Source organism: Hypanus sabinus, chromosome 6 (genome assembly GCF_030144855.1).
Source record: "Hypanus sabinus isolate sHypSab1 chromosome 6, sHypSab1.hap1, whole genome shotgun sequence".
Lineage (NCBI taxonomy): Eukaryota > Metazoa > Chordata > Chondrichthyes > Myliobatiformes > Dasyatidae > Hypanus > Hypanus sabinus.
Genome location: NC_082711.1, coordinates 56,335,087 through 56,357,488, shown reverse-complemented (window position 1 = coordinate 56,357,488; position 22,402 = coordinate 56,335,087). Strand labels below are relative to the sequence as shown.

Genomic DNA, 22,402 nt, shown 5'->3' with positions numbered 1-22,402 from the left:
AGGGATAAGGGCAGATCAGAGGTGTCAGTGTTGCAATTAAATAAAGGAGACTACAGAGCCATGAGGGAAGAGCTGGCCAAAGTTAAATGGGCGGATGCCCTGGCAGGAAAGACAGTGGATCAGCAGTGGCAGATATTCTTGGGCATAATACAAAAGATGCAAAAGCAGTTCATTCCAATGAGAAGGAAGGATTCAAAGAGGGGAAAGGGGCCACAGTGGTTGACAAAGGAAGTCAGAGATTGTATAGCATTAAAGAAAAAGAAGTATGACAGGGCTAAGATGAGTGGGAATACAGATGATTGGGAAAGTTTTAAGGAACAGCAGATCTTAACTAAAAAAGCAATACGGAGAGAAAAAATCAGGTATGAGCTCAGTCTAGCCAGGAATATAAAAGGGGATAGCAAAAGCTTTTTTCGCTATGTGAAGAGAAAGAAGATAGTTAAGAACAATGTTGGCCCCTTGAAGAATGAATTGGGAGAAACTGTTATGGGAAACAGGGAAATGGCAACAGAATTTAATGCGTACTTTAGATCTGTCTTCACCAGGGAGGACACAAGCAATCTCCCAGATGTATGGATGGGCCAGGGTCATAAGATATCAGAGGAATTGAGACAGATTGACATTAGGACAAAAACTGTGATGAGTAGACTGGTAGGACTGAAGGCTAATAAATCCCCGTGTCCAGATGGTCTGCATCCGAGGGTTCTAAAAGTGGTGGCCCAGGAAATTGCGGATGCATTGGTAATCATTTTCCAATGTTCCTTAGATTCAGGATCAGTTCCTGAAGATTGGAGATTGGACAGTGGCTAATGTTATCCCACTTTTCAAGAAGGGAGGGAAGGAGAAAACGGAGAACTATCGCCCTGTTAGCCTAACGTCAGTCGTGGGGAAGATGCTTGAGTCCATTATTAAGGACGAAATAGTGGCACATCTTCATGGCAGAAATAGGATTAGGCCGAGCCAGCATGGATTTACCAAGGGCAAATCATGCTTGACTAATCTGTTGGAGTTTTTTGTGGGTGTAACAAGGATGTTAGACGAGAGTAAGCCAGTGGATATTGTATACCTAGATTTTCAGAAGGCATTCGATAAGGTGCCACATAGGAGATTGGTGAGTAAAATCAGAGCTCATGGCATTGGGGGCAGGGTTTCAACATGATAGAGAACTGGTTGGCAGATAGAAAGCAAAGGGTAGCAGTGAATGGCTGTTTCTCGGACTGGCTGGAGGTGACTAGTGGGGTACCACAGGGCTCTGTTTTGGGACCACAGCTCTTTACGATTTATGTCAACGATTTAGATGAGGGCATTGAAAACTATATCAGCAAGTTTGCTGACGATACTAAACTGGGTGGCAGTGTGACATGCGAAGAGGACGTTAGGAGAATACAGGGAGACTTGGATAGGCTGGGTGAGTGGGCAGATACTTGGCAGATGTCATTCAATGTGAATAAATGTGAAGTTATCCGGTTTGGAAGCAGGAGCAAGAGGGCAGAGTATTGTCTAAACGATGTAGAGTTAGGTAACGGAGAAATGCAAAGAGACCTAGGAGTCCTGGTTCACCAGTCAATGAAGGTGAATGAGCAAGTGCAACAGGCAGTGAAGAGGGCAAATAGAATGTTGGCCTTTGTTACAAGGGGAATTGAGTACAAGAGCAAGGATGTCCTTTTGCATTTGTACAGGGCCCTGGTGAGACCACACCTGGAAAATTGTGTACAGTTTTGGTCTCCAGGTTTAAGGAAGGACATTCTGGCAATTGAGGAAGTGCAGCGTAGATTCACTAGGTTGATTCCTGGGATGGCAGGGCTGTCTTACGCAGAGAGATTGGAGAGATTGGGCTTGTACACGCTGGAATTGAGGAGTTTGAGAGGGGATCTGATTGAAACGTTTAAGATAATTAAAGGATTTGATAGGATTGAGGCAGGAAATATGTTCCAGATGTTGGGAGAGTCCAGTACCAGAGGGCATGGATTGAGAATAAGAGGTCAGTTATTTAAAACAGAGTTGAGGAAGAGCTTCTTCTCCCAGAGAGTTGTGGAGGTGTGGAATGCACTGCCTCGGAATACGGTGGAGGCCAATTCTCTGGATGCTTTCAAGAAGGAGCTAGATAGATATCTGATGGATAGGGGAATCAAGGGATATGGGGACAAGGCAGGGACTGGGTATTGATAGTGAATGATCAGCCATGATCTCAGAATGGCAGTGCAGACTTGAGGGGCCGAATGGTCTACTTCTGCACCTATTGTCTATTGTCTATTAAAACAATTTCTACCTTGAGGTTTTATAAACATAGACCGATGCTCTGGTGAATTATTAAGCTGTTACTTTAATTGAAGTAAATGTAGAACCACTAAAGACCCTGCTAAAGCTTTCACAATGATTCTACCTGAGTTTGCCCTGAGGAAGATAGGCTTCAAATCAGACTGTCTTGAAGTGACTATTTCTTTCATAGAACACTAATTACTGAAATACCAAAATAAATATGGAGTTTAAAATATGAGAAATAAATAAATGAACCATAAAAGAGACAAGTGACTCATACACATACAGACCAAAACACCAATGAAATAAAAATGAAGTTCCTTCTCACAGAGATTAAAGTAAAATTGATAATCACCCAGAATTACTATCTGGTGACCAACAAACAAGTTATTTGTTCATCATTTAAGTGAGAAAATTCAAGATTGAATCGTGTAGACTGTAGATCTACTGTATATCACAAATATATAAACAGCCATAAAAATAACTCTAGTATAAAAAGACTAACCTTAAAATATACATATATATTTTTGTATACATCTGGAAACCAATTTCCCCACACTAATAACAGAGGGGGGAAAAGCAACAAAGGTGTAAAGTGTAATTATCCTCAAAAAGTGAAATCGACTTGCTGAGCTCAAAATTGCCAATTGCTTAGATTATTTCATGTATTATAAAATGTTCGTCATTAGTTTGATTCAGGAATTTCCAGTTGGTGGACGATTTCCCTCCGAGCTACTCTGACATTTTGGGAAATCATATACTCGGTAGATTATAGCAGTGGTTTGCCTTTGTCTTCTGTATAAAATGTTACCAAGTTAAATTTTTGCCAACTGATGCCATATATGTAGACATTCAGCATGATGTATTTCGTTGCAGCAAAAATATATCTGTTTGTTCCAGTTTCCAAATATTTTCAAGTTTCAACATAATAATTATCATAAAAATAATTGAGTAAAATAAGCTTTTAGTTAGTTTTATACCAAATTGCTTATCATTTACATAATGATGCACAGATAACATATAAAACTCTAAAAGATATGTGTTGTTCAACAGTAGAAGTTAACTGAGCAAAGCTGCCAAATTAACAGTTTTCTAATCCCCACAGTTGCTTTCCCATTCAATTGTAACTAATGCAATGACCATTCTCCTGATCACACTGACTTTCATTTGTGTATCAGATATTCCAATCATATGGTACATGTATACAGGTACTTAAAATAATCTAGCCAGCTGTCTTTGTTTTGTGAGCCTCTCAAGCATTCTGCAGCTGAATCTGATTGAAAAATAGCATCATTAGAGAATACAGAAAACTCTACTAATCATGTGATCTGTTCATTATCAATTTAATTTAACAGCCTACTCCTCTGTCTGCTGATAATTGAGAACAAGAAAATAAAATCATTAACCCTGCTTACATTTTAACAAGCAGTATGTCAGAGCATTAAAAAAAAACCTTTTAACTGAAGATATAATTATGCTAAGGGCAATCACAGTGAATGACACCTCTATAATCACCTTCAGAGGAACTTCCTGTTTTATGTTTCAGTAGGTCTACAATTAACTTTTATACTTAATCCACAAGAGCAAAGTGTAAATTTAAACAAAATCTACAAAATGAAAATCTGCGAAAGGGCTGGGAGTGCTGGACACAGCCATAATTAAGTTTACTGATCACTGTTCAAGTGCAACTCAAAGCCCATATTTCATACACTATTCCCAATAATATAAGTTCAGGCTTAAAGAACACTTATTTCAACTTTGCAAACTAAGTGATCATCTAGTTTCCTTACTATAAGATCTGAGGCTCTGACCTAATTTTGCTTATTCTGGGTTAATTTGGTGCCAGCACAATAACTGCTAATTTTTTTCCAGTTTTGTACTAAGATTAGCTATAACAGAGAGCAAATGTAAAACAACATTTTCTTGTTTTGAGAAGCGTTAGGGAAGAGTTCCTGTATTCAGAATTCAGAACAAATATCAGGAAATTCCAAACCCGAGTTTACTGATCATAAACTTGCCAACACCAAAGCAAAAACTTCCATCTTCTTGCTTAAACAGAAATACTAATTAAAATAAGAGAGGCAATAAAGCACAAATGTATACTATAAATATACTAACATTTGAACTGATTGCATAGTAAGCGATGCAGCCCAGTAACTAGAAATTTGGAATTGAAATGCTCAACTGGTCAAGTAGCTTATATGAACATGGAAGCAGATTATTTACATGAATGAAAATTTTAATTAAATATTATCAAACTGGAATGTTAGTTCTGATGCTTTATCCTTGAATGCTGCCAATCTTGCTCGATGTATTCAGCATCTCAGTTATTATTTCATCATTGTTTTGGTGGGAATATGAAAAGATTATAATACTAGTTGATGTATAAAACTAAGTTGTTTATACTGGTCCAGTCATTTGGAGTTGAAACTTGATATTGAAATAGAAAAGAAAGAGGCCTATTGTGCAATTGGCACTATCAATCAAAAATGTTCTGTGATGAAGTATGAAACTGAGGAGAAAGCAGCTCCCCAGCATTGACAGCTCTTTTAATAATGACATAAATATTCAGCAGAGAATGTTTTTCAGAAATCTCTAATCTCTTGTAACTTATTTGCAAATACACAAGACAGTTTCACACCAATATACTCATGATTACCCATTAATGTCAGAGATATAACTTACCAACTTTGTAATAAATATCAGGTTACAAAGACAAAATAGCAGGAAATAGACTAGATTTTGAGAACCAAATATCCCTCCTGAAATTCATTTTGACATCAAAATATGTGAATATAGTCTCTTGATAGGAAAACAGTATATTCATACAGTAAAAATTGCCAAACTTTCTAATTTGAAATAGCACATTAATATTATACAGTACATTAAAGTAATATGCTGATTCAATAATGACCAAAACTTTAGAAATACCAAACCCAGACTAAAGCTCTTTTTGAGTACCCCAAACTTCCTTATGAAGTAAATATGGATTTAATAGCACCTTTTGGACTTACAGCTACGTAGTTAAAATTACATGATTCTTGATCTCCAAGGTCAAAGTCCAAAAAGTTGAGGAAGATGCTGTAGTACTTATCCACACTGATGACCCAGGAACAATCCACATTAATCCCATAAGGATGAGGGTAGTTTGGTGAGTGGATCTCTCCTTTTGGTGCTGTAACAATCCGACCACAACCTGAAAAGACAAAGTGATTGAAAATTGGATAAAACACGAGATAGTAAAATCTAAGTCATGTATTCCAGAACTTTTTATTTGGGGGGGGGGGGGTAGGATTTGTTATTAAAGAAGGCCGATCCAACCCTGTGTTCCAAAAATTTATAACCATATAACAATTACAGCATGGAAACAGGTCATCTCGGCCCTTCTAGTCCATGCCGAACCCTTACTCTCACCTAGTCCCACCGACCTGCACCCTCCATTCCTTTCCTGTCCATATACCTATCCAATTTTACTTTAAATGACAATATCGAACCTGCCTCTACCGCTTTTACTGGAAGCTCGTTCCACACGGCTACCACTTTAACAATCTTTAACAATCATGATTAACTGTACTGCTATAGTACATTTATCACACTAGCATCAAGTTGACATTGTTAAAAATGCAAGATATGACCTATTCAAATGAAACAGAACAAAACCAATCCAGCTAAATACTGCAAATCAATCTCTCCAATAACCACCTCACTGAAGTCCATTTTAGGGTTTACCATATGCTTCAGACCTCATCACAAATTTTGTCTAAACTTGTATAAGGATTTGACTTCTAGAGGTGATGCATCAAAACTTCAGTTGGCATCAAAACAGCATTTGGCTGAGAATGACATCAAGTAGTCTTGGTAAAACTGAAGCCAGTGGGCATCAAAAGGAAGTTGGTTGAGTTATATTTTATACAAAGATGCTTGTGATTACTGAAAGTCAATCACCCAGGATATCTTTGCAGGAGCTTCTTAGAGCAATGTCTTCAGCCATTCATCTTCAGCTGCTTCGATAATGACATTCCCTTCTTCCTAAGGGCAAGGGTTGGGTGGTTGCTGATGATTGGACTAATTTCAATTCCACTCACATTGCTTTAGGAAATTAGGCATTGAATGCCTTCCATCCAAGACAATATTTAGGTAAGAGCTGGTATCCAACATGTAATATTGGAACCACAATTAGATGGTAAATGATCATCAACAACAAAGGAGAGTCTAATCACCTACCATTTATATTAATGATTTACTATTGTCAAGTTCCCAGTCATCAACATTCAGGCGTTCACTACTGAGCTGGTGTGAATTTATCTTCTTCATGAAAACTGCTTCCGCCTCATTTCTTGGTCAACTCAAACCCAACCCTAGAGTTTCACCATTCTGTATTGATATTAAAACATAACCACACTGAGAATGCAGAGAAACAATCATGATATCTACACCAAATCTGTGCTGTAACTACAAGTTTATTGCTGACTGGCAATTAATACTTGTAGTTCCGACACAGTAAATGTCTTACTTCTTTATTTTATCTCAGCTCTCGCCTTCTGATGCCAGGTGGCATTTAAACCCCCTTCTATTGTCATTTGAACTTGTCTTAAATTGAACAGTGTTATCACTTCCTGTGCTGGAGACCACTAGTGGGTTTGGTGGTGGGTGCTGTACAGTTGGACCAATCATAGTGAAGTAATGTCTGGACCATCATATACCCAAACAATATTGGAAATGTACTGATACCAGGAAATTCTTTGTGACTGATGCAATTCACATCTGAGAGTTAAAAAAAAATAGAATTCTTGAAAACCTCAGTGGGCCAAGCAGCATCTGTGGAGGCAAAAGAAGATGGAAATCGATGTTTTAAGTCCAGACACTGCATATGCAATAACTGTGTTCTTTTTCTTGTTCTAGATTCTAGCACCTGCAGTCTCTTTTGTCTGCCTCCCACTAATTGCTACTGAACAGTAAAAGGATGCAAAATAAGTCTATTTTCAAAACAAATGCATAATAAACAACTTAGGGCAATGCTAGAACTTGTACTGTGTAGTTAACTTCCAACTACTTCTATGTTACTCTTGTTGCTAGACTGAAATTCTACATGTTTATCCATTCATAGAAGTGAAATGAAGAGGTTCAGTGTTTAAATGAATGGGTATTATTTAAAGCTTAGGCCCAAGGATATTTGCATAAAGCTGGTGGATTTAGTCTGGCAGCTATTCCCTTCTGCTTTATTAGTTCCATTGATTTTAATGTTAAAGTCAGCATTCCAAACTTCTGAGCAATACTTCATCTATTTTATAAGCCTGGCAAATGACAGTGGTAAAAATAGTTTGAGTAGAATGTTGTTTGCATCCATCATGGAAAAATAAAGAAATGAACTTCTTTGAAGCCGATTGAGTACAAAACATGTCAAGCAGCTCACACTGAAGGAACTAAGTAAAAATCAATTTCACTTTGTAGAAATCATGCAGCAGAGAATCAAGGATCAATTTTATTAGCCATATACATTTACATGTGCAGTGGATTCTGGTTAATTGGGGCATATCAGATCAGATTTTGGCCCAATTAAGCAGCTGCCCCATTTAGCTGAACTTACATAGAAATAGTTAAACATGTATAAAAATGATTAAACTACAGTTTAACTGAGTATGAAATTATGTATTTAAATTAAATACAGAACAAATTGGAACACTACTAATACTACAGCAGTACTATAAAACAATATATTATTTCCTAATCAGCACACACAAAATGCTGGTGGAACTCAGCAGGCCAGGCAGCATCTAGGAAAATAATACAGTTGATGTGTGTTGGGCCAAAAACCCTTGGAAGGTCACATTGATAACTATTTGTTCCTAATAGTTGTCATAGAGGAATTCATCCAGTGTATGCTGCCATGTTCTTTTGATTGAGTGTAAATGAACAAGATCAGTGCAGACACCTAGTGCAGATAATGAACAGCCTTCATAAAATGCTTCTGATGCTTGCTTCCTTCAAATCTTCATTTTCACTGCAGCATTCAAGATAATTGTCAATACCTTCAAATTCTTCATAGTTTCTAACTTGTTGAAGTAGTGATATCATTTCATTTTCACTCCCAGATGTTTCTGACATCTCCAAGCCTGAATGCTTAAAACTGGATTGAGTATTGCTCATTTCTTACCAACTATCAGTGACAAAAATTGCTGCTTTTTGAATACAAACACCCATAACCGATGCTATTTAAAAAACATTCTAAGTATGGTGTAGTGTCTAACGGCCACGCAAGTACGCATGACTGACAATAGTTAGAAATTGTTCGACAGTTTCCTGTTCCAGTTACGCTGCACAGTGCTTCTTTCCGAGGATCCCACCTGCTTTATGAAGATCATTACCATCCTGGAACCCAAGAAAAACAAGGTAATGTGTCTTACTAATTATGACTTGTGGCTCTGACTGCCACCATCATGAACGCTTTGAGACACTGGCATATATCAACTCCTCAACCAGACAACCTCAACCCACTACGATTAACTTACTGCTGTAACAGACTGCAGCAGATGCCATCTCCCTGGCCCTATACTCATCTCTGAAGCATCAGGACGGTAAAGAGAACTAGACTATTGCTAATTGACTGCAGCTCCTCCTTTATAATTATAATTCCAAGTAAACTCATCATCAAACTCCAGGACATTGTAGTGGCTTTATCTCAAATAATGATGAGTCAGAATACAGGAAGGGAACACGATGCTTAGTAACATGGTGTCATGACAACAGCCTTTCCCTCAATGTCAGTAAAACTAAAGAGCTGGTCACTGATTTCAGGAAGGGGGTAGTACAACATGGGAGGTTTGAGAATTTCACATTCCTAAGAGTCACCAATAGCTGTCCTGGTCCAAGCACATACATACCACAATTAAAAAATCTCACCAACACCTTTACTTTGTTAAGAGGCTAAATAAATTTAGCATATCCCTGTCGACCCTTACCAATTTTTATCAATGCACCATAGAAAGCATCCTATCTGGATACATCACTGCTTGGTATGGCAACTCACACAAAATGCTGATGGAACACAGCAGGCCAGGCAGCATCTATAGGAAGAAGCACAGTCGACGTTTCGGGCCGAAACCCTTCAGATTTCCTCGTGTTTGGTATGGCAACTGCTCTGTTCATAGCTGCAAGAGCTGCAGAAAGTTGTGGATACAGCTCAGCACATCACATAAGCAAGTCTCCCCTCCACAGACACTGTCTATCTTTCTTGCTACCTCAGTAGTCAGTATAATCAAAAACACCATGCATCCTGAATATTTCTCCTCTCCCTTTTCCCATTGGGTAGTAGATAGAAAAGCTTGAAAGCATGTACCACAAAAGTCAAGTACAGATTCTACCCGTACTATTGAATAGTTCGCTAGTATGACAATCGACCTTGTTATGATCATCAAATCAAATAAAGTTTAATTATCATTCATCTCTACAGACACAGATACAGTGGAATTCCTCTGGGGTTAAAGTGCAAAACATTTAAATTAGCAAGTAAGCATTAAAAATAGCAAGTAACGTTCAAAATAGTGAGTAACGTAATTCAAAATACTGAGCAAAGAAGTACATTCACTTGAAAAAAAATCTATATAGTCTGAGACCCTGAGCGACAATATCCAGAAGTCGATGGTGCAGACACACGCAATCCAGCATGTCATTCCACTGCTCGAACACTGGAAGGCAGCATGGACGGGAGAGGCTCGTGCCAGGCTCAGCATAGATGTCATATTGCAATGGTTTTGTGTCTTCCACCTAGTCTGCAGCAGCAGGCATACCCGATGTGCTCTCTACAATGGAGGCAACACAACTCCCATCTCATCTGTCCTGTCACCAGACAAGAACAACAGGCCTGTGGCAACTTACATTATCACTGTCCAAAAGAATCTTGCTATCGAAAGTGAAATGACCAAGACAATCTCCCACGGTTATATCTTGCATCATATTGTTTGCTTTTATTGCACTTTCTCTGAAGCTGATAAACTTTATTCTGTATTCTGTTATTGTTTTACGTTGCTCTATCTCAATGTACTGTGTAATCATTTAATATGTTTGAACGGTGTGCAAGAGAAGCTTTTCACTATACCTCGGTACATGTGATATTCTCAAACCAATTTCAATTCCAAGATATAAAATTCATTTTCTCTCAGACGTACATTATACTAACATACTCCTGCACAGTCTTTTGTGTGACACCATGCAATAGGTTTCTGTATATCACCAAGAAAACAATATTATTTCAAAGCTGTATGCAAAACTTTTAACTGCCTTGTTAATCTTTACATCATCCTTAATCCCAATGCAATACCTCTGAGTGGAATGCAAGTGACATAGCCAGCACCACAACTGGATGCATGCACAGATTTCTGCCCCAATAATTCCAGGGAGTTCCAATGCTATTGTTTTTCTTTTATTTTCTTTCCCTTCATCCTCCATCTGCTCAGTGTTGCAAGATTCTCTATGCGTGCGTTTTTTAGAAAGTTGGCTCCATTGCTAATAGAGAAATGGAGGCTGTCATGGAGGCAATGCCAACAAATTAAGATGAACTATATCTAATAGAAGAGAAAAACATACAGCATAGTGCTACAAATCATACCCCCGAGAAATAGGAGCTAAGGGGCTTACCTTATGGAAAGTAAAGCAGCATCTTCTGATTTCTTGCCCTCACACACCCTATCCTGGTGTCATCCCCTTTCAGTTAGACAAGGACATGAAACAAAGTCAGACAATTGAAGAAGATTTGATATACAAAGAAGTTAGACATGTGGCATATCTGACCTTGAACCAGGGACTGGAGAAAGGCTATCACAGAAGTCAGATCCCAAAAGAAAGTGTTAACATTTTGTTGTAGAGTACTTTATTGAGGCAACATCCAAACAACTGCGCAGATGGAGCTAAGATGTGGTCACAGGGTGACTTCTTCAAGCTCATCTGTGAAACAGTTTAAATTCTTCTCTTTAATGTTTCTTCTTTCCGTTTCAAGGTGTCTATGGAGTCTGTGATCTACAGCTGCACTCAACCTGTGGTTCTATAGGCAGTGAACTCCCACTTCCAGAGATCGCTGACTTGCCGCTTTCGATATCTCCAGGAGCAGCCTGGATGATGTGCACATACGGAGTCATTGGAGTGCAGCCTCAGGTGGCCCCTATGGACAACTCAATTCCTCACCAGTGACACCAACTGAAATATCAGGAAGATTGAATATCGCAACAGTGAATGCAACTGTTGGAAGCCTCTGTACTCGGGTGATCATTCTCTCTCTCTCAATGGTAGGGGTAAGTCTGCCGATCCTTGAGTTTGAAACTGAAACAGTGATCTGTTGACCTTCCCCTCGCTGTGGAAAGGGTGACATCTCTGAGGGGGTGGGGGCAAGAGAAAGAGAGAGGAGAGGGGGAGAGGGAGGGAGAGAGAGGGAGAGAGAGGGAGAGAGAGGGAGAGGGAGGGAGAGGGAGGGAGAGGGAGGGAGAGGGAGGGAGAGGGAGGGAGAGGGAGGGAGAGGGAGGGAGAGGGAGGGAGAGGGAGGGAGAGGGAGGGAGAGGGAGAGAGGGAGAGAGGGAGAGAGGGAGAGAGGGAGAGAGGGAGAGAGGGAGAGAGGGAGAGAGGGAGCGCACGCACCTGTGGCATGCCGAATTGTCTGGTGAACAACAGTTTTTTGTTAGACTGTTGATCATAGTCTCTGTTTGGGAGTTAGCTATGCTTGCTTAGTGGGTGGTGGGTGCTGGTGCTTTCTACTGGAACAAGTGGGGGATGTTTGATACTTTGTTGCTGCTTGCGTGTGGGTAGGTGGGGGATTAGTGTTTTTCTGTCATTCATTCCTTGGGGTTTTCTCCTGTTTGTGGATGTCTGTGAAGAGTAAGAATTTCAGGTTGTGTACTGTATACATCCTCTAATACTAAATGGAACCATTGAACTTGATTTAACTCACAGACCTGACTGAAAACTGAGACTCAAGTCTGCAGTCCGGTAAAAGGACTATATGAGATCGAGATAGTCAAATGTGTTCAGGAAAGTTTCCTTCATCAGCACATAGAAGTCCCAATGAGAGAGTGTGCGATACTGGATGTACTATTGGGGAATGAGACAGTGTAGGTTACAGAAGTTTGTGTAGGGGTACACTCTGCATCCAGAGACCACAATGCCATTAGTTTCATAGTAAATATGCAAAGAAACAGACCTGGTCCATAGGTTGAGATTCTAAATTGGAGAAAGGCCAATTGTGATGCTATCAGAAAGCAGCTGGCAAGTGTGGACAGGGATAGGCTGTTTTTTTGGCAAAGATGCAATTGAAAACTGGGAGGCCTTCAAAAATGAAACTTCGAGAGTACAAAGCTTGTATGTACCTGTCAGAATAAAAGGTAAAGATAATGAGTGTAGAGACCTTCGTTTTCAAGAGAAATTGAGGCCCTGGTTAAGAAAACAGGAGGTGCATAGCAGGTATAGGCAAGTCGGAATAAATGAGGTGCTTATGGAGCAAAATAAATGCAAGGGATAAATCAGGAAGGCTTAAGGAAGGTGTGAAATTGCTCTAGCAGACAAGGAGAAAGAAAATCCTAAGGGATTCTACAGATGTATTAAAAGCAAAAGGATTGCTAGGGACAAAATTGGTTCTCTGGAAGACCAAAAGGGTAATGCATGCATGGAGCCTAAAATAGAAGGGGGAGATCTTAAATGCATTCTTTGCCTCTGTAATTACTTTGGAGATGGACACAGAATCTATAGAAGTGAGGCAAAGTGACATCAACAGATTATAGAGCAGGAGGTATTTTCTACTCTGAGGTAAAACAGGGTGGATAAATCCCAAAGCTTGACAAGGTGTTCCTTTGGACCCTATGGGAGGCAAGTGCAGAAATTGCCAGAGCCCGAGCATAAGATATTTAAATCATCTTAGCGACAGGAAATGTATCAGAGGATTGGAGGATAGCCAATGTTGTTCTGCTTTTTAAAAAGGCTCTACAGAAACCAGGAAATTATAGGCCAGTGAGTCTCACATCAGTTGTGGGAAAGTTATTAGAAGGTATTCCAAGTGACCAGATATATAATAAGTATTTTGATTGACATGGAGTGATTCAGGATAGTCTGCACGGTTTTATGTGTGGTGGACCATGTCTACAATCTTATTGAATTCTTCGAGGAAGTTACCAGGAAAGTGGATGAAGGCAAGAGTGTGGATGTTGCCTATGTGGACTTTAGTAAAGCACTCGACAAGGTCCTGCATGGGAGACTGATCACGAAGTATCAGTCGGTCAGCTTTCATGATGAGGTTAGTAAATAGGATGAGACGTTGGCTTTGTTGGAGAAGCCAGATAGAGGGTTGTTTGGAGGACTGTGACTAATGGTGTGCCACAGAGATTGGTGTAGGGTCCTTGGTTGTCATTTGTATCAATAATCTGGATAATAATGTAGTTAACCAGATCAGCAAATTTACAGATGACATCAAGAATGGGAGTGTAGTGGATAATGAGGAAGGCTCTCATAGCTTGCATCAGCAGGAAAAATGGGCTGAAAAATTGCCGATGGAATTTAATGCAGACAAGAGCAAAGTTTTCCACTTCAGTAGGACCATTCTGGGTAGGTCTTACAGAGTGAACTGTAGGGCATTGGGGACTGAGGTAGAACAAAGAGATCTGGGAATACAAGTACATCATTCATTGAAAGTGGTGTCACAGGTAGATAGAGTCATAAGAAAGCTTTTAGCACATTGGCCTTCATAAATCAGTGTATTGGGTACAGAATATGGGAAGTTATGTTGAAGTTCTATAAGGCCTAATTTGGAGTATTGTCTGCAGCTTTGGTCACCTACCTACAGGAAAGATGTAAGTAAGGTTGAAAGAGTACAGAGAAAATTTACCAGGACGTTGCCAGGTCTGAAGATCTTAGTCATAAGGAAAGATTGAATAGGTTAGTACTTAATCCCCTAGAATACAGGTTTAGGCAGTAAGCAACCAGTAAGATACTTGATGAGTATAAAAAATGCAAGAGAACTCTTAAAAAGGATACCAAGAGGGGTAAAACATTTCAGGAAAAGCTTCTTCTCCTCCACTATCAGATATCTGAATGGACAGTGAAACTATGAACACTACTTCAGCATTTTTTCCTTTCTTTCAGCACTACTTACTTAATTTAATTTTCTTTTTAAGTATGTATACTTCTTTTTGTTATTTATAGTTACTATTATTCAAGAGGACTTGAATATGAAACCGAGGATGTAATAGTAAAACATTATAAAGCAATGGTGAAGACTCACTTGGAGCGTTGTGAGCAGTTTTGGACCCCTTGTCTTAGAAAAGATGTGCTGAAATTGGAGAGGGTTCAAAGGACGTTCATGAAAATGATCCCAGGTTTGAACAGGTTGTCACATGATGAACATTTGATGGCTCTGGGCCTGTATTCACCGGAATTGAGAAGAATGAGGGGTGACCTCATTGAAACCTATCAAATGATGAAAGGCATTAATAGAGGATGCAGAGAGGACATTTCCTAAGCTGGGAGTGTGTAAGACCAGAGGACACAGCCTCAAAATAGAGGGATATCCTTTTAGAATGGAGATGAGGAGGATTTCTTCAGCCAGAAAGTGGTGAATCTGTAGGATTCATTGCCACAGGCAGCTATGGAGGCCAAATCTTTATGTATATTTAAGGCAGAGGTTGATAGATTCTTGATTGGTCAGGGCATGAAGGGATACAGGGAGAAGGCAGGAGATTAGGGATGAGAGGAAAATTGGATCAGTCATGATGAAATGGTGCAGCAGACCTGATGGGCCAAATGGCCTAATGCTGCTCCTGTATCTTATGGTTTTATGCTACAAAACAAATTTCATGACAAATGCCAGTGATATTAAACCTTATTCTGATTCTGATTTGAAAAGAAATCATGAGGTTGCTCTTGCAGAGGCAAAGGAGAATCTCGAGGGCTTCAACAGATATATTAACAGGTTCAATAGGTTCAATTTAGTGTCAGAGAAATGTATACAATATACATCCTGAAATTCTTTGTCTTCGCAAACATCCACAAAAACAGAGGAGTGCCCCAAAGAATGAATGACAGTTAAATGTTAGAACCCTGAAGCACCCCCACAGCTCCCTCTCCAATACATAAGCAGCAGCAAAGTAATGATCCCCCTTCTCCCACCAGCAAAAAAGCATTTGCATCCTCCACCAAGCACTCAAGCATATAGCAAAGCAATAACAGAGACACAGACTTGCAGTACCACCAAGTAATTCGACATAGGCTCTCTCTCTCCCTAATAAGGGAAACAGAGGTCCCCATTTCACAGTGAGAAGGGGGACATAACAAAACAACTCGCTGATTTAGAAGTCTGTTGCCTCACTTTTTCTGAGCTCAGTACCCAAAGATGTTAGATCTCTGGACACACAGCCAGCACCCAACTCGCCGCTTTCGATCTTCCCTATACTCCCACGACACACCAGTTTTCTGTGGTGCACCAATCTTGAATCTGTCCGCCTCCAGAACCACAAAAATCCGGTACTCTGAAGGTGCGTTAGCCTTTCAGGCCGTGTCCTTGGCATATAGAAAATGGACGGTTGTGAGGCCCTGAGAGCAGGTTACATTCCCGCGAAGAACCGAGCAAATGGATTTAGAGCAAAAATTAAGAGCAAAGGGATATTAGAGCTCTATTAAGAGCAAAATGATAGCAATAGACAAAATTGGTCCTCTTGAAGACCAAAGTGGTCATCTATGCATGGAGCCTTAAGAGATGGGGAAGATCTTTAATGGATTCTTTCCTTCTGCATGTACTCGGGAGATGGATAGAGAAGTGAGACAAGACAGCAGTGAGGACATGGACCATATACTCATTATTGAGGAATAGGTGCCTGTTGTCTTGAGTCAAATAAATCTGCAAGGTCTTAAAAGGTGTTCCTTCAGAACCTGTGGCAGGCTAGTGCAGAGGGTACAAGGATCTTAGCAGAGGTATTTAAGATGACCTTAGTATGGGTGAATTGCCAATGGATTTGAGGACAGCTAATGTTGCTCTGTTGTTTAAGGAAGGCTCCAAGAAGAAGCCAGGAAATTATAGGCCTGTGAGCCTGACATCAGTAGTGGGTAAGTTATTGTAATAACTTCTAAGGGACCAGATATATAAGTATTGGCTAGACAGGGACTGATTCAGAAGAGTCAGCGTGGTTTTGTGCATGGTAAGTTATATCTAACCAATCTTAGCAGCACACACAAAATGCTGGCAAACTCAGCAGGCTAGGCAGCATCTATGGAAAAGAGTACAGTCGAAGTTTCGGACTGAGACCCTTTAGCAGGACTGGAGAAAAAAAGATGAGGACCTTTTAACTCTATTCCTTTTTTTTCTAGTCCTGCTGAAGGGTATCGGCCCAAAACGTCGACTGTACTCTTTTTCATAGATGCTGCCTGGCCTGCTGAGTTCCTCCAGTGTTTAGTGTATGTTATTTGGATTTCCAGCATCTGCAGATTTTCTCTTGTTTCTAAATGAACTTAGAGTTTTTCAAGCAAGTTTGCAGGAAAGTTAATGATGGAAAGGTAGTGGATGTTGTCTACGTGTACTTTAGCAGTGCATTTCACAAAGTCTTACATGGGAGCTTGGTCAAGAAGGTTAAGTTGCTTTGCATTCAGGATGACATAGTAAAATTAGAGCTTGGCTTCACAGAAGAAGCCAGAGAGTGGTTGCCTCTCCAATCGGAGGCTGGTCACAAGTAGTGTGCCACAGGGATTATTGCTGGGTCCTTTGTTGTTTGTCAGCAATAATAATGATCTAGTTTTCAAAGTGGTAAACTGGATCAGCAAGGTTGCAGATGACTCCAAGACTGGGAGTGTAGAAGACAGCAGGGAAGGCTATCAAACCTTGCAGCAGGATCTGGAGCAGGGTGAAAATGAGCTGAAAAATGGCAGATGGAATTTAATTCTGACAAGTGTGAGTTGTTGGACTTTGGAAAGACACAGTGGCATCTCAGTTTTTTAATATTTTCTCTCCATTTAGAAGATAGTCGACTCTTTCATTTCTTCTACCAGTGCACGACCATATACTTCCTGACACTGTATTCCATCTGCCACTTCTTTGTCCATTCTCTCAATCTGTCTAAGTCATACTGTAGACTCTCTTCTTTCGCAAAACTATCTGCCCTTCCATCAATCTTTATATTGTCTGCAAATGTTGCAACAAAGCCATCAAATTCCATCATCCAAATCATTAAAATATAACATAAAAAGAATCAGTCCCAATGCAGACCCCTGTGGAACACCGCTAGTCACTGGCAGCCAACCAAAAGAGGCTCCTTTTATTCTCACTCTTTGCCTCCTGCCAGTCAGCCATTGTTTTATCCTTGCTAGAGTCTTCCATGTAATACCATGGGCTTTTCGCTTGCTAAGCAGCCTCATGTGTAGTACTGTGTCAAAGAGTACAGAGAAAATTGTGGGGACTTGAGGACCTGAGTTATAGGGAAAGGATGAGTAGGTAAGGATTTTATTCCCTATCGCATAGGTGAATGAGGGGAGATTTGTTAGAGGTGTGCAAAATTATGAGGTGTATAGTAGCATCAATGCAAGCAGGCTTTTTCCACTGAAGTTGGGGGGATTAGAACTAGAGGTCATGTGTTAAGGGTGAAGGGTGAAATATTTAAGGGGAACATGAGGGAGAACTCCTTCACTCAGAGAATGGTAAAAATATGGAATTTGGCACAGGCTATATGGGCCAAAGAGCCTGTTTCTTTGTTGTAGTATTCTATGACTGTATAGTACTCCATTTTTCTTTCATCCATGTGCCTATGTAAAAGTCTTTCAAATATCCCTAAAGCGTGTGTGGCCTTGTTGTCCAGTAGCCATCCTCTGTTTTGTTGTGATGGCTCAAATGCAAACTGAACAGCAGTCTGTGACATTATGAAGTTCCATGCCCCGTGCGAGAATAATGAGTACTGAATTCATGAGCTGCACTATAAGGTAATGGAAAGTCTTTTTGGAAAATTCACTTTAACATATTCAAGGCACATAAAATTAAGCAAAACTAACAGATGATAGCTGTGTGGCTACAGCTAGTCATCAAACAGGAATTTGAAAAGAATCCTCACACCCTTATTCCACTGTTTGTTTCAATGTGCAGCTAAGAGTTATTTCATCAGTCATTTGAATAAACTGAACTATTTCCAGTAGATACCAGCGCAGTACATTGTACTCTTCTTTCACATTTTCTAATGACTCATTTTCTGGCTCTGATTCCATGTGGAATCTTTGCTTGTCCAAATCATTCTACTAATTGAGATTTCTTTTCTCACTCACTTTAAAAATGTGAAACATTTGAAGGGCAACAGCTCAACTAGAGAGAGAAAAAAACAAATAGAATGCTTCTAGTTTCATTGTCAGGTACTTGCATTATTATACAATCAATACATACGACCACACTGGAAAAGTACTGTGTGGCCATTTCTCTTCCTGATAATGTAAACAATTCACTTTTAGGATTAGAAAACAGTGGTTAGCTGAATATAAATCTTCTGAATGTACTTATACACAACTATATTTGAAAACAATTTTTAGTAATAATCAATGAACAGAGTTCCTTGACTCCACTCATTACTGAGAAATCCATATGTAGGGGCCTGATACATAATCCTGATCATTAGCTGAACGAAACAGGGAAATAGTAGATGGAACAGATTGGCAAGCTTTGATTAATGGCAGTGAGCATCGTGTTTATTGTTGCCTGTGGTAGACGAGGAACCAAATGAGTAAGTATTATTTTCATCATAACAACGCCATAAAACGTATTTGGATACATTGACATGTCGTTTGCTGGAACAGAATGATACCAGTAAACACTTTTGTCAAGAACACTTATTAAAATGTCATTCTGTTACATATTTTGCAGTACAATTCAAAATGCCACTCTACTGGAAAACTTACATAAAAACAAAAGGAACTGGGATATTCAAAGAACTTGAACTATAATTGGGGTAAATATCAGTGTAGACCCCTAAAAAGTTTGGGGTAGCCATTACTGTGGATCATGTGGCATAGTGAAACACCCAGGCTCACCCAGAATCACGCAGGAAACCACCCACTGCTCAAATGAAAGCTCATGTGGAGGAAGTACCCCAACACCTCATAAATAGGAACTGTTACTAGAAAAGAAAGCCTGAGGCATTGCTTTGCTGAGACTGTGCTCTCTGACCCATTGTTTAGACAGAATACAGAGAGCTTTTCTATTCACCCAATATTGCTGACCAAACAGATTTCAGTCTTGGCACAAAATCAGGAGTTTCCATGAAGAAAATAGATCATGTTGACAGTTAAAAAAAAATTATTTAAAAAATCTAAGTCTAAGTCCTAAGTCTAAAGCTACAAAGTGCAGATAATTTCATGCACAGTCATGCTAGACTTTACTGAAAATGATATTCCCAGAACAGTCAGTTTCCAACACCACTAAAAATTAATCCTGGCCTCAAATCCCAACATATAAGGGTTAACTTTAGTCTTAATCATCAGTAACTTATAGTTTTCAAACTGATTGGAATTAGGGTCCAGTTGTATGGTCTACGAACATTCACATGATACTCCTATCTTTAAAAATCAGTGTAAATTCAGTAGCACAGGTAATGAAAGAAAACAGAATCTCTAAAGATCTCTCAGCAAATATTCAAAAGAGGGTTATTGATTGTGTGTTACAATCTCTGGAATAAAAGAGAAACAGGTGCTGTTATCCATAAAGTTCTCTCTGAATCTCTAGCTGTGATAGTTTAAAAAATACTGTCCACACAGAGCAGCAGGAAAGGTAAACAGAAATAAAAAGCAGGAAGCTTCCATGTCTCAGGAAATTTTGGAACCCACGGATGTTATTTCAGCATTAACACCTGCACACACAGACTTATCCACTCTTTCTCAGGAACAATGCAAACTGAGTGTAACTGGCCTTGGATGTTTTCTCACTGCATAAAAGTACTCAGTGGCAAAGACACCAAAATATTCACTAGAAATATCTGCAACTACTTCTTCTTGAATGTCATCAGCCCAGTGAAGAATTAGCATTTTTACATAGGAAAAAATACATTTAGTGATATTTCAAATTTAGTAGTTCCAGACAATAACACAATGATCAAGTATGTGTGGCAGAGAACTGTGTAGTAAATACTGTTGCCATGGAAAGCTTTTTTCAATATAATTTCTCATGACAGAGTGAAGGAGCTGCTCTTAGCAGACAAGGGGAAATGACTATTAACTCAGAAGTTACTGAAATTACACACTTCTTTCCACTTGGTAAAAGAAAACCCTCCAAGCCGCTCTCAACAAGTCTGCAGTGACATTTCCTCTTTGACTGGTTGCTAGGAGATCAAGTAACAAACAGAATCACCATGAAACCAATATATTTCAAAGAACTTGTGACTTGGTACAAAGCAATAAGCACACTGAGAAAGTAGTATTTCATTATTTCAACAAGAAGCAAGGATTTAACATTGAACAGAAAAGTTTTACTTCATTCAAATGAAGTAATAATTATTTGTGAAGCTATGGAAACACCAAGTTGCCATCTGCTCTGAAATACAGATGACTTTATTGATGCAGGACTACAATTAGCTGCAACAGCTAAAATAAATTATGAATTATGTTTTATATTGCAAATTATCCACAAATTCAAAGACTAATCTCTTATGTGAGCAATATGTTGGCATAGTGCTTGTTTTACTGTTTTATCTAAACTACCAGTAAATAAACAAAAGAGGTCCAACTGCTTAAAAATGCGGTTGGTTTGAATTCCATTCCCACTCTTTCTCTCAGCAGTCTGCTCCATGTTAAAATGGTCCAATCGTCTCCATAATTTTAATCACAGAATTTATAATAATTGATAAAATCAGTTCTGTAAATTCCAATACTCCCAAATGTAGTACTTTCGTTAATTCATATTCTGCATCTGCAACATAAATATCTGATTTTTTTCTAAATGCTGGCTTTCCCAAAGCTGAACAAATGCGCCTATCATTAATATTTTGCAGACACTGTTTAAAGTCACGCTTCATTACTTCCTATAGACTACTGGGTGTGGCAGCTTAGAAACTGCAGTGGGCTTGCAAATAGCCTAGTGTAGGAGCATGTGATTTTCCAATGATTCATCGTGCCCACATCATTGTGAGTTCCAGAAATGGAGATGCAATTCAATTTAACATACTTTGTATTGCAATTAAATCTTATGTTTAATTTTCCAGACCTGTATCAAGTGCAGTTTTTGTCACCGACTCACAGGAAAAATGTAAATAAGGTTGAAAGAGTACAGAGAAAATTTACAAGGATGTTGCTGGGTCAGGAGGACCCAAGCAATAAGGAAAGATTGAGTAAGTTAAGACTTTATTCCTTGGAATGTAGAAGATTGCAAGGAGTTTTGACAGAGGTATACAAAATAAAAAGGAGTATAGACAGGATAAATGCAAACAGGCTTTTTCTGCTGAAGTTGGGTGAAACTACAACTAGAGTTCATGGGTTAAGGATGCTATGTGAAAAGTCTGAGGGGAACACAAAGGGAAACTTCCTCCCTCAGAGAGCTGTGAGAGTGTGGAACAAGCTGCCAGCAGAAATGGTGCATACAAGCTTGATTTCAACATTTAAGAGAAGTGTGGATAGGTGTATGGCTGGTAGGGGCACGGAGGGCTATGGTCCTGATGCAAGTCAATGAGAGTGGTAGGCAGTATAAATATTGTGGCATAGACTGGGTGGGCCAAAGGCCCTGGTTCTATGCTGTACTTTTCTATGATTCTACCATGCTTCCCAATAACCTTCTTGCCTCATCATAAATATTGGGCTCATATCTTTAAAGCTCCATTTGGGGCATTTAGAACCCCGAGGAAGAATGGGAAAATTCAGGTAGGCATAAAGTCTCAAATGCTGCTCCTATTTTCTATCGTCCTAAAAAATAGAATTACTATTTCTTCAACCACTTGGTGGTGTAGGTGAGCAGGATGAGGTTTCCCATGCAACACTAAAATTGAAAACATTCTATAAGAGTTAACATTAGATTACCAGAAAATCTCCAGGGAAATGACTGAGCTGTTTCTCATGTGAAGGAGGACTGACGTGTAAATACAGACCCTCTAATAAACAGTTCTGCAAGTTATTTTCAGGCTGTTTCATAAACATAATGTCACTTCTACTGAAGCTCTGGATTTCATTC

The 22,402-nt window shown here is 39.3% G+C and overlaps 1 protein-coding gene across 1 annotated transcript in view; it reads right to left on the bottom strand.

The window, feature by feature from the left end:
• cubn (cubilin (intrinsic factor-cobalamin receptor)) overlaps positions 1-22,402 on the bottom strand; it is a 359,402-nt gene that overhangs the window by 225,051 nt on the left and 111,949 nt on the right. The window contains exon 26 of the mRNA XM_059971453.1: positions 5,274-5,455. Within this exon, the coding sequence (XP_059827436.1) occupies positions 5,274-5,455 (182 nt within the window). The remainder of the gene's footprint in view (positions 1-5,273; positions 5,456-22,402) is intronic.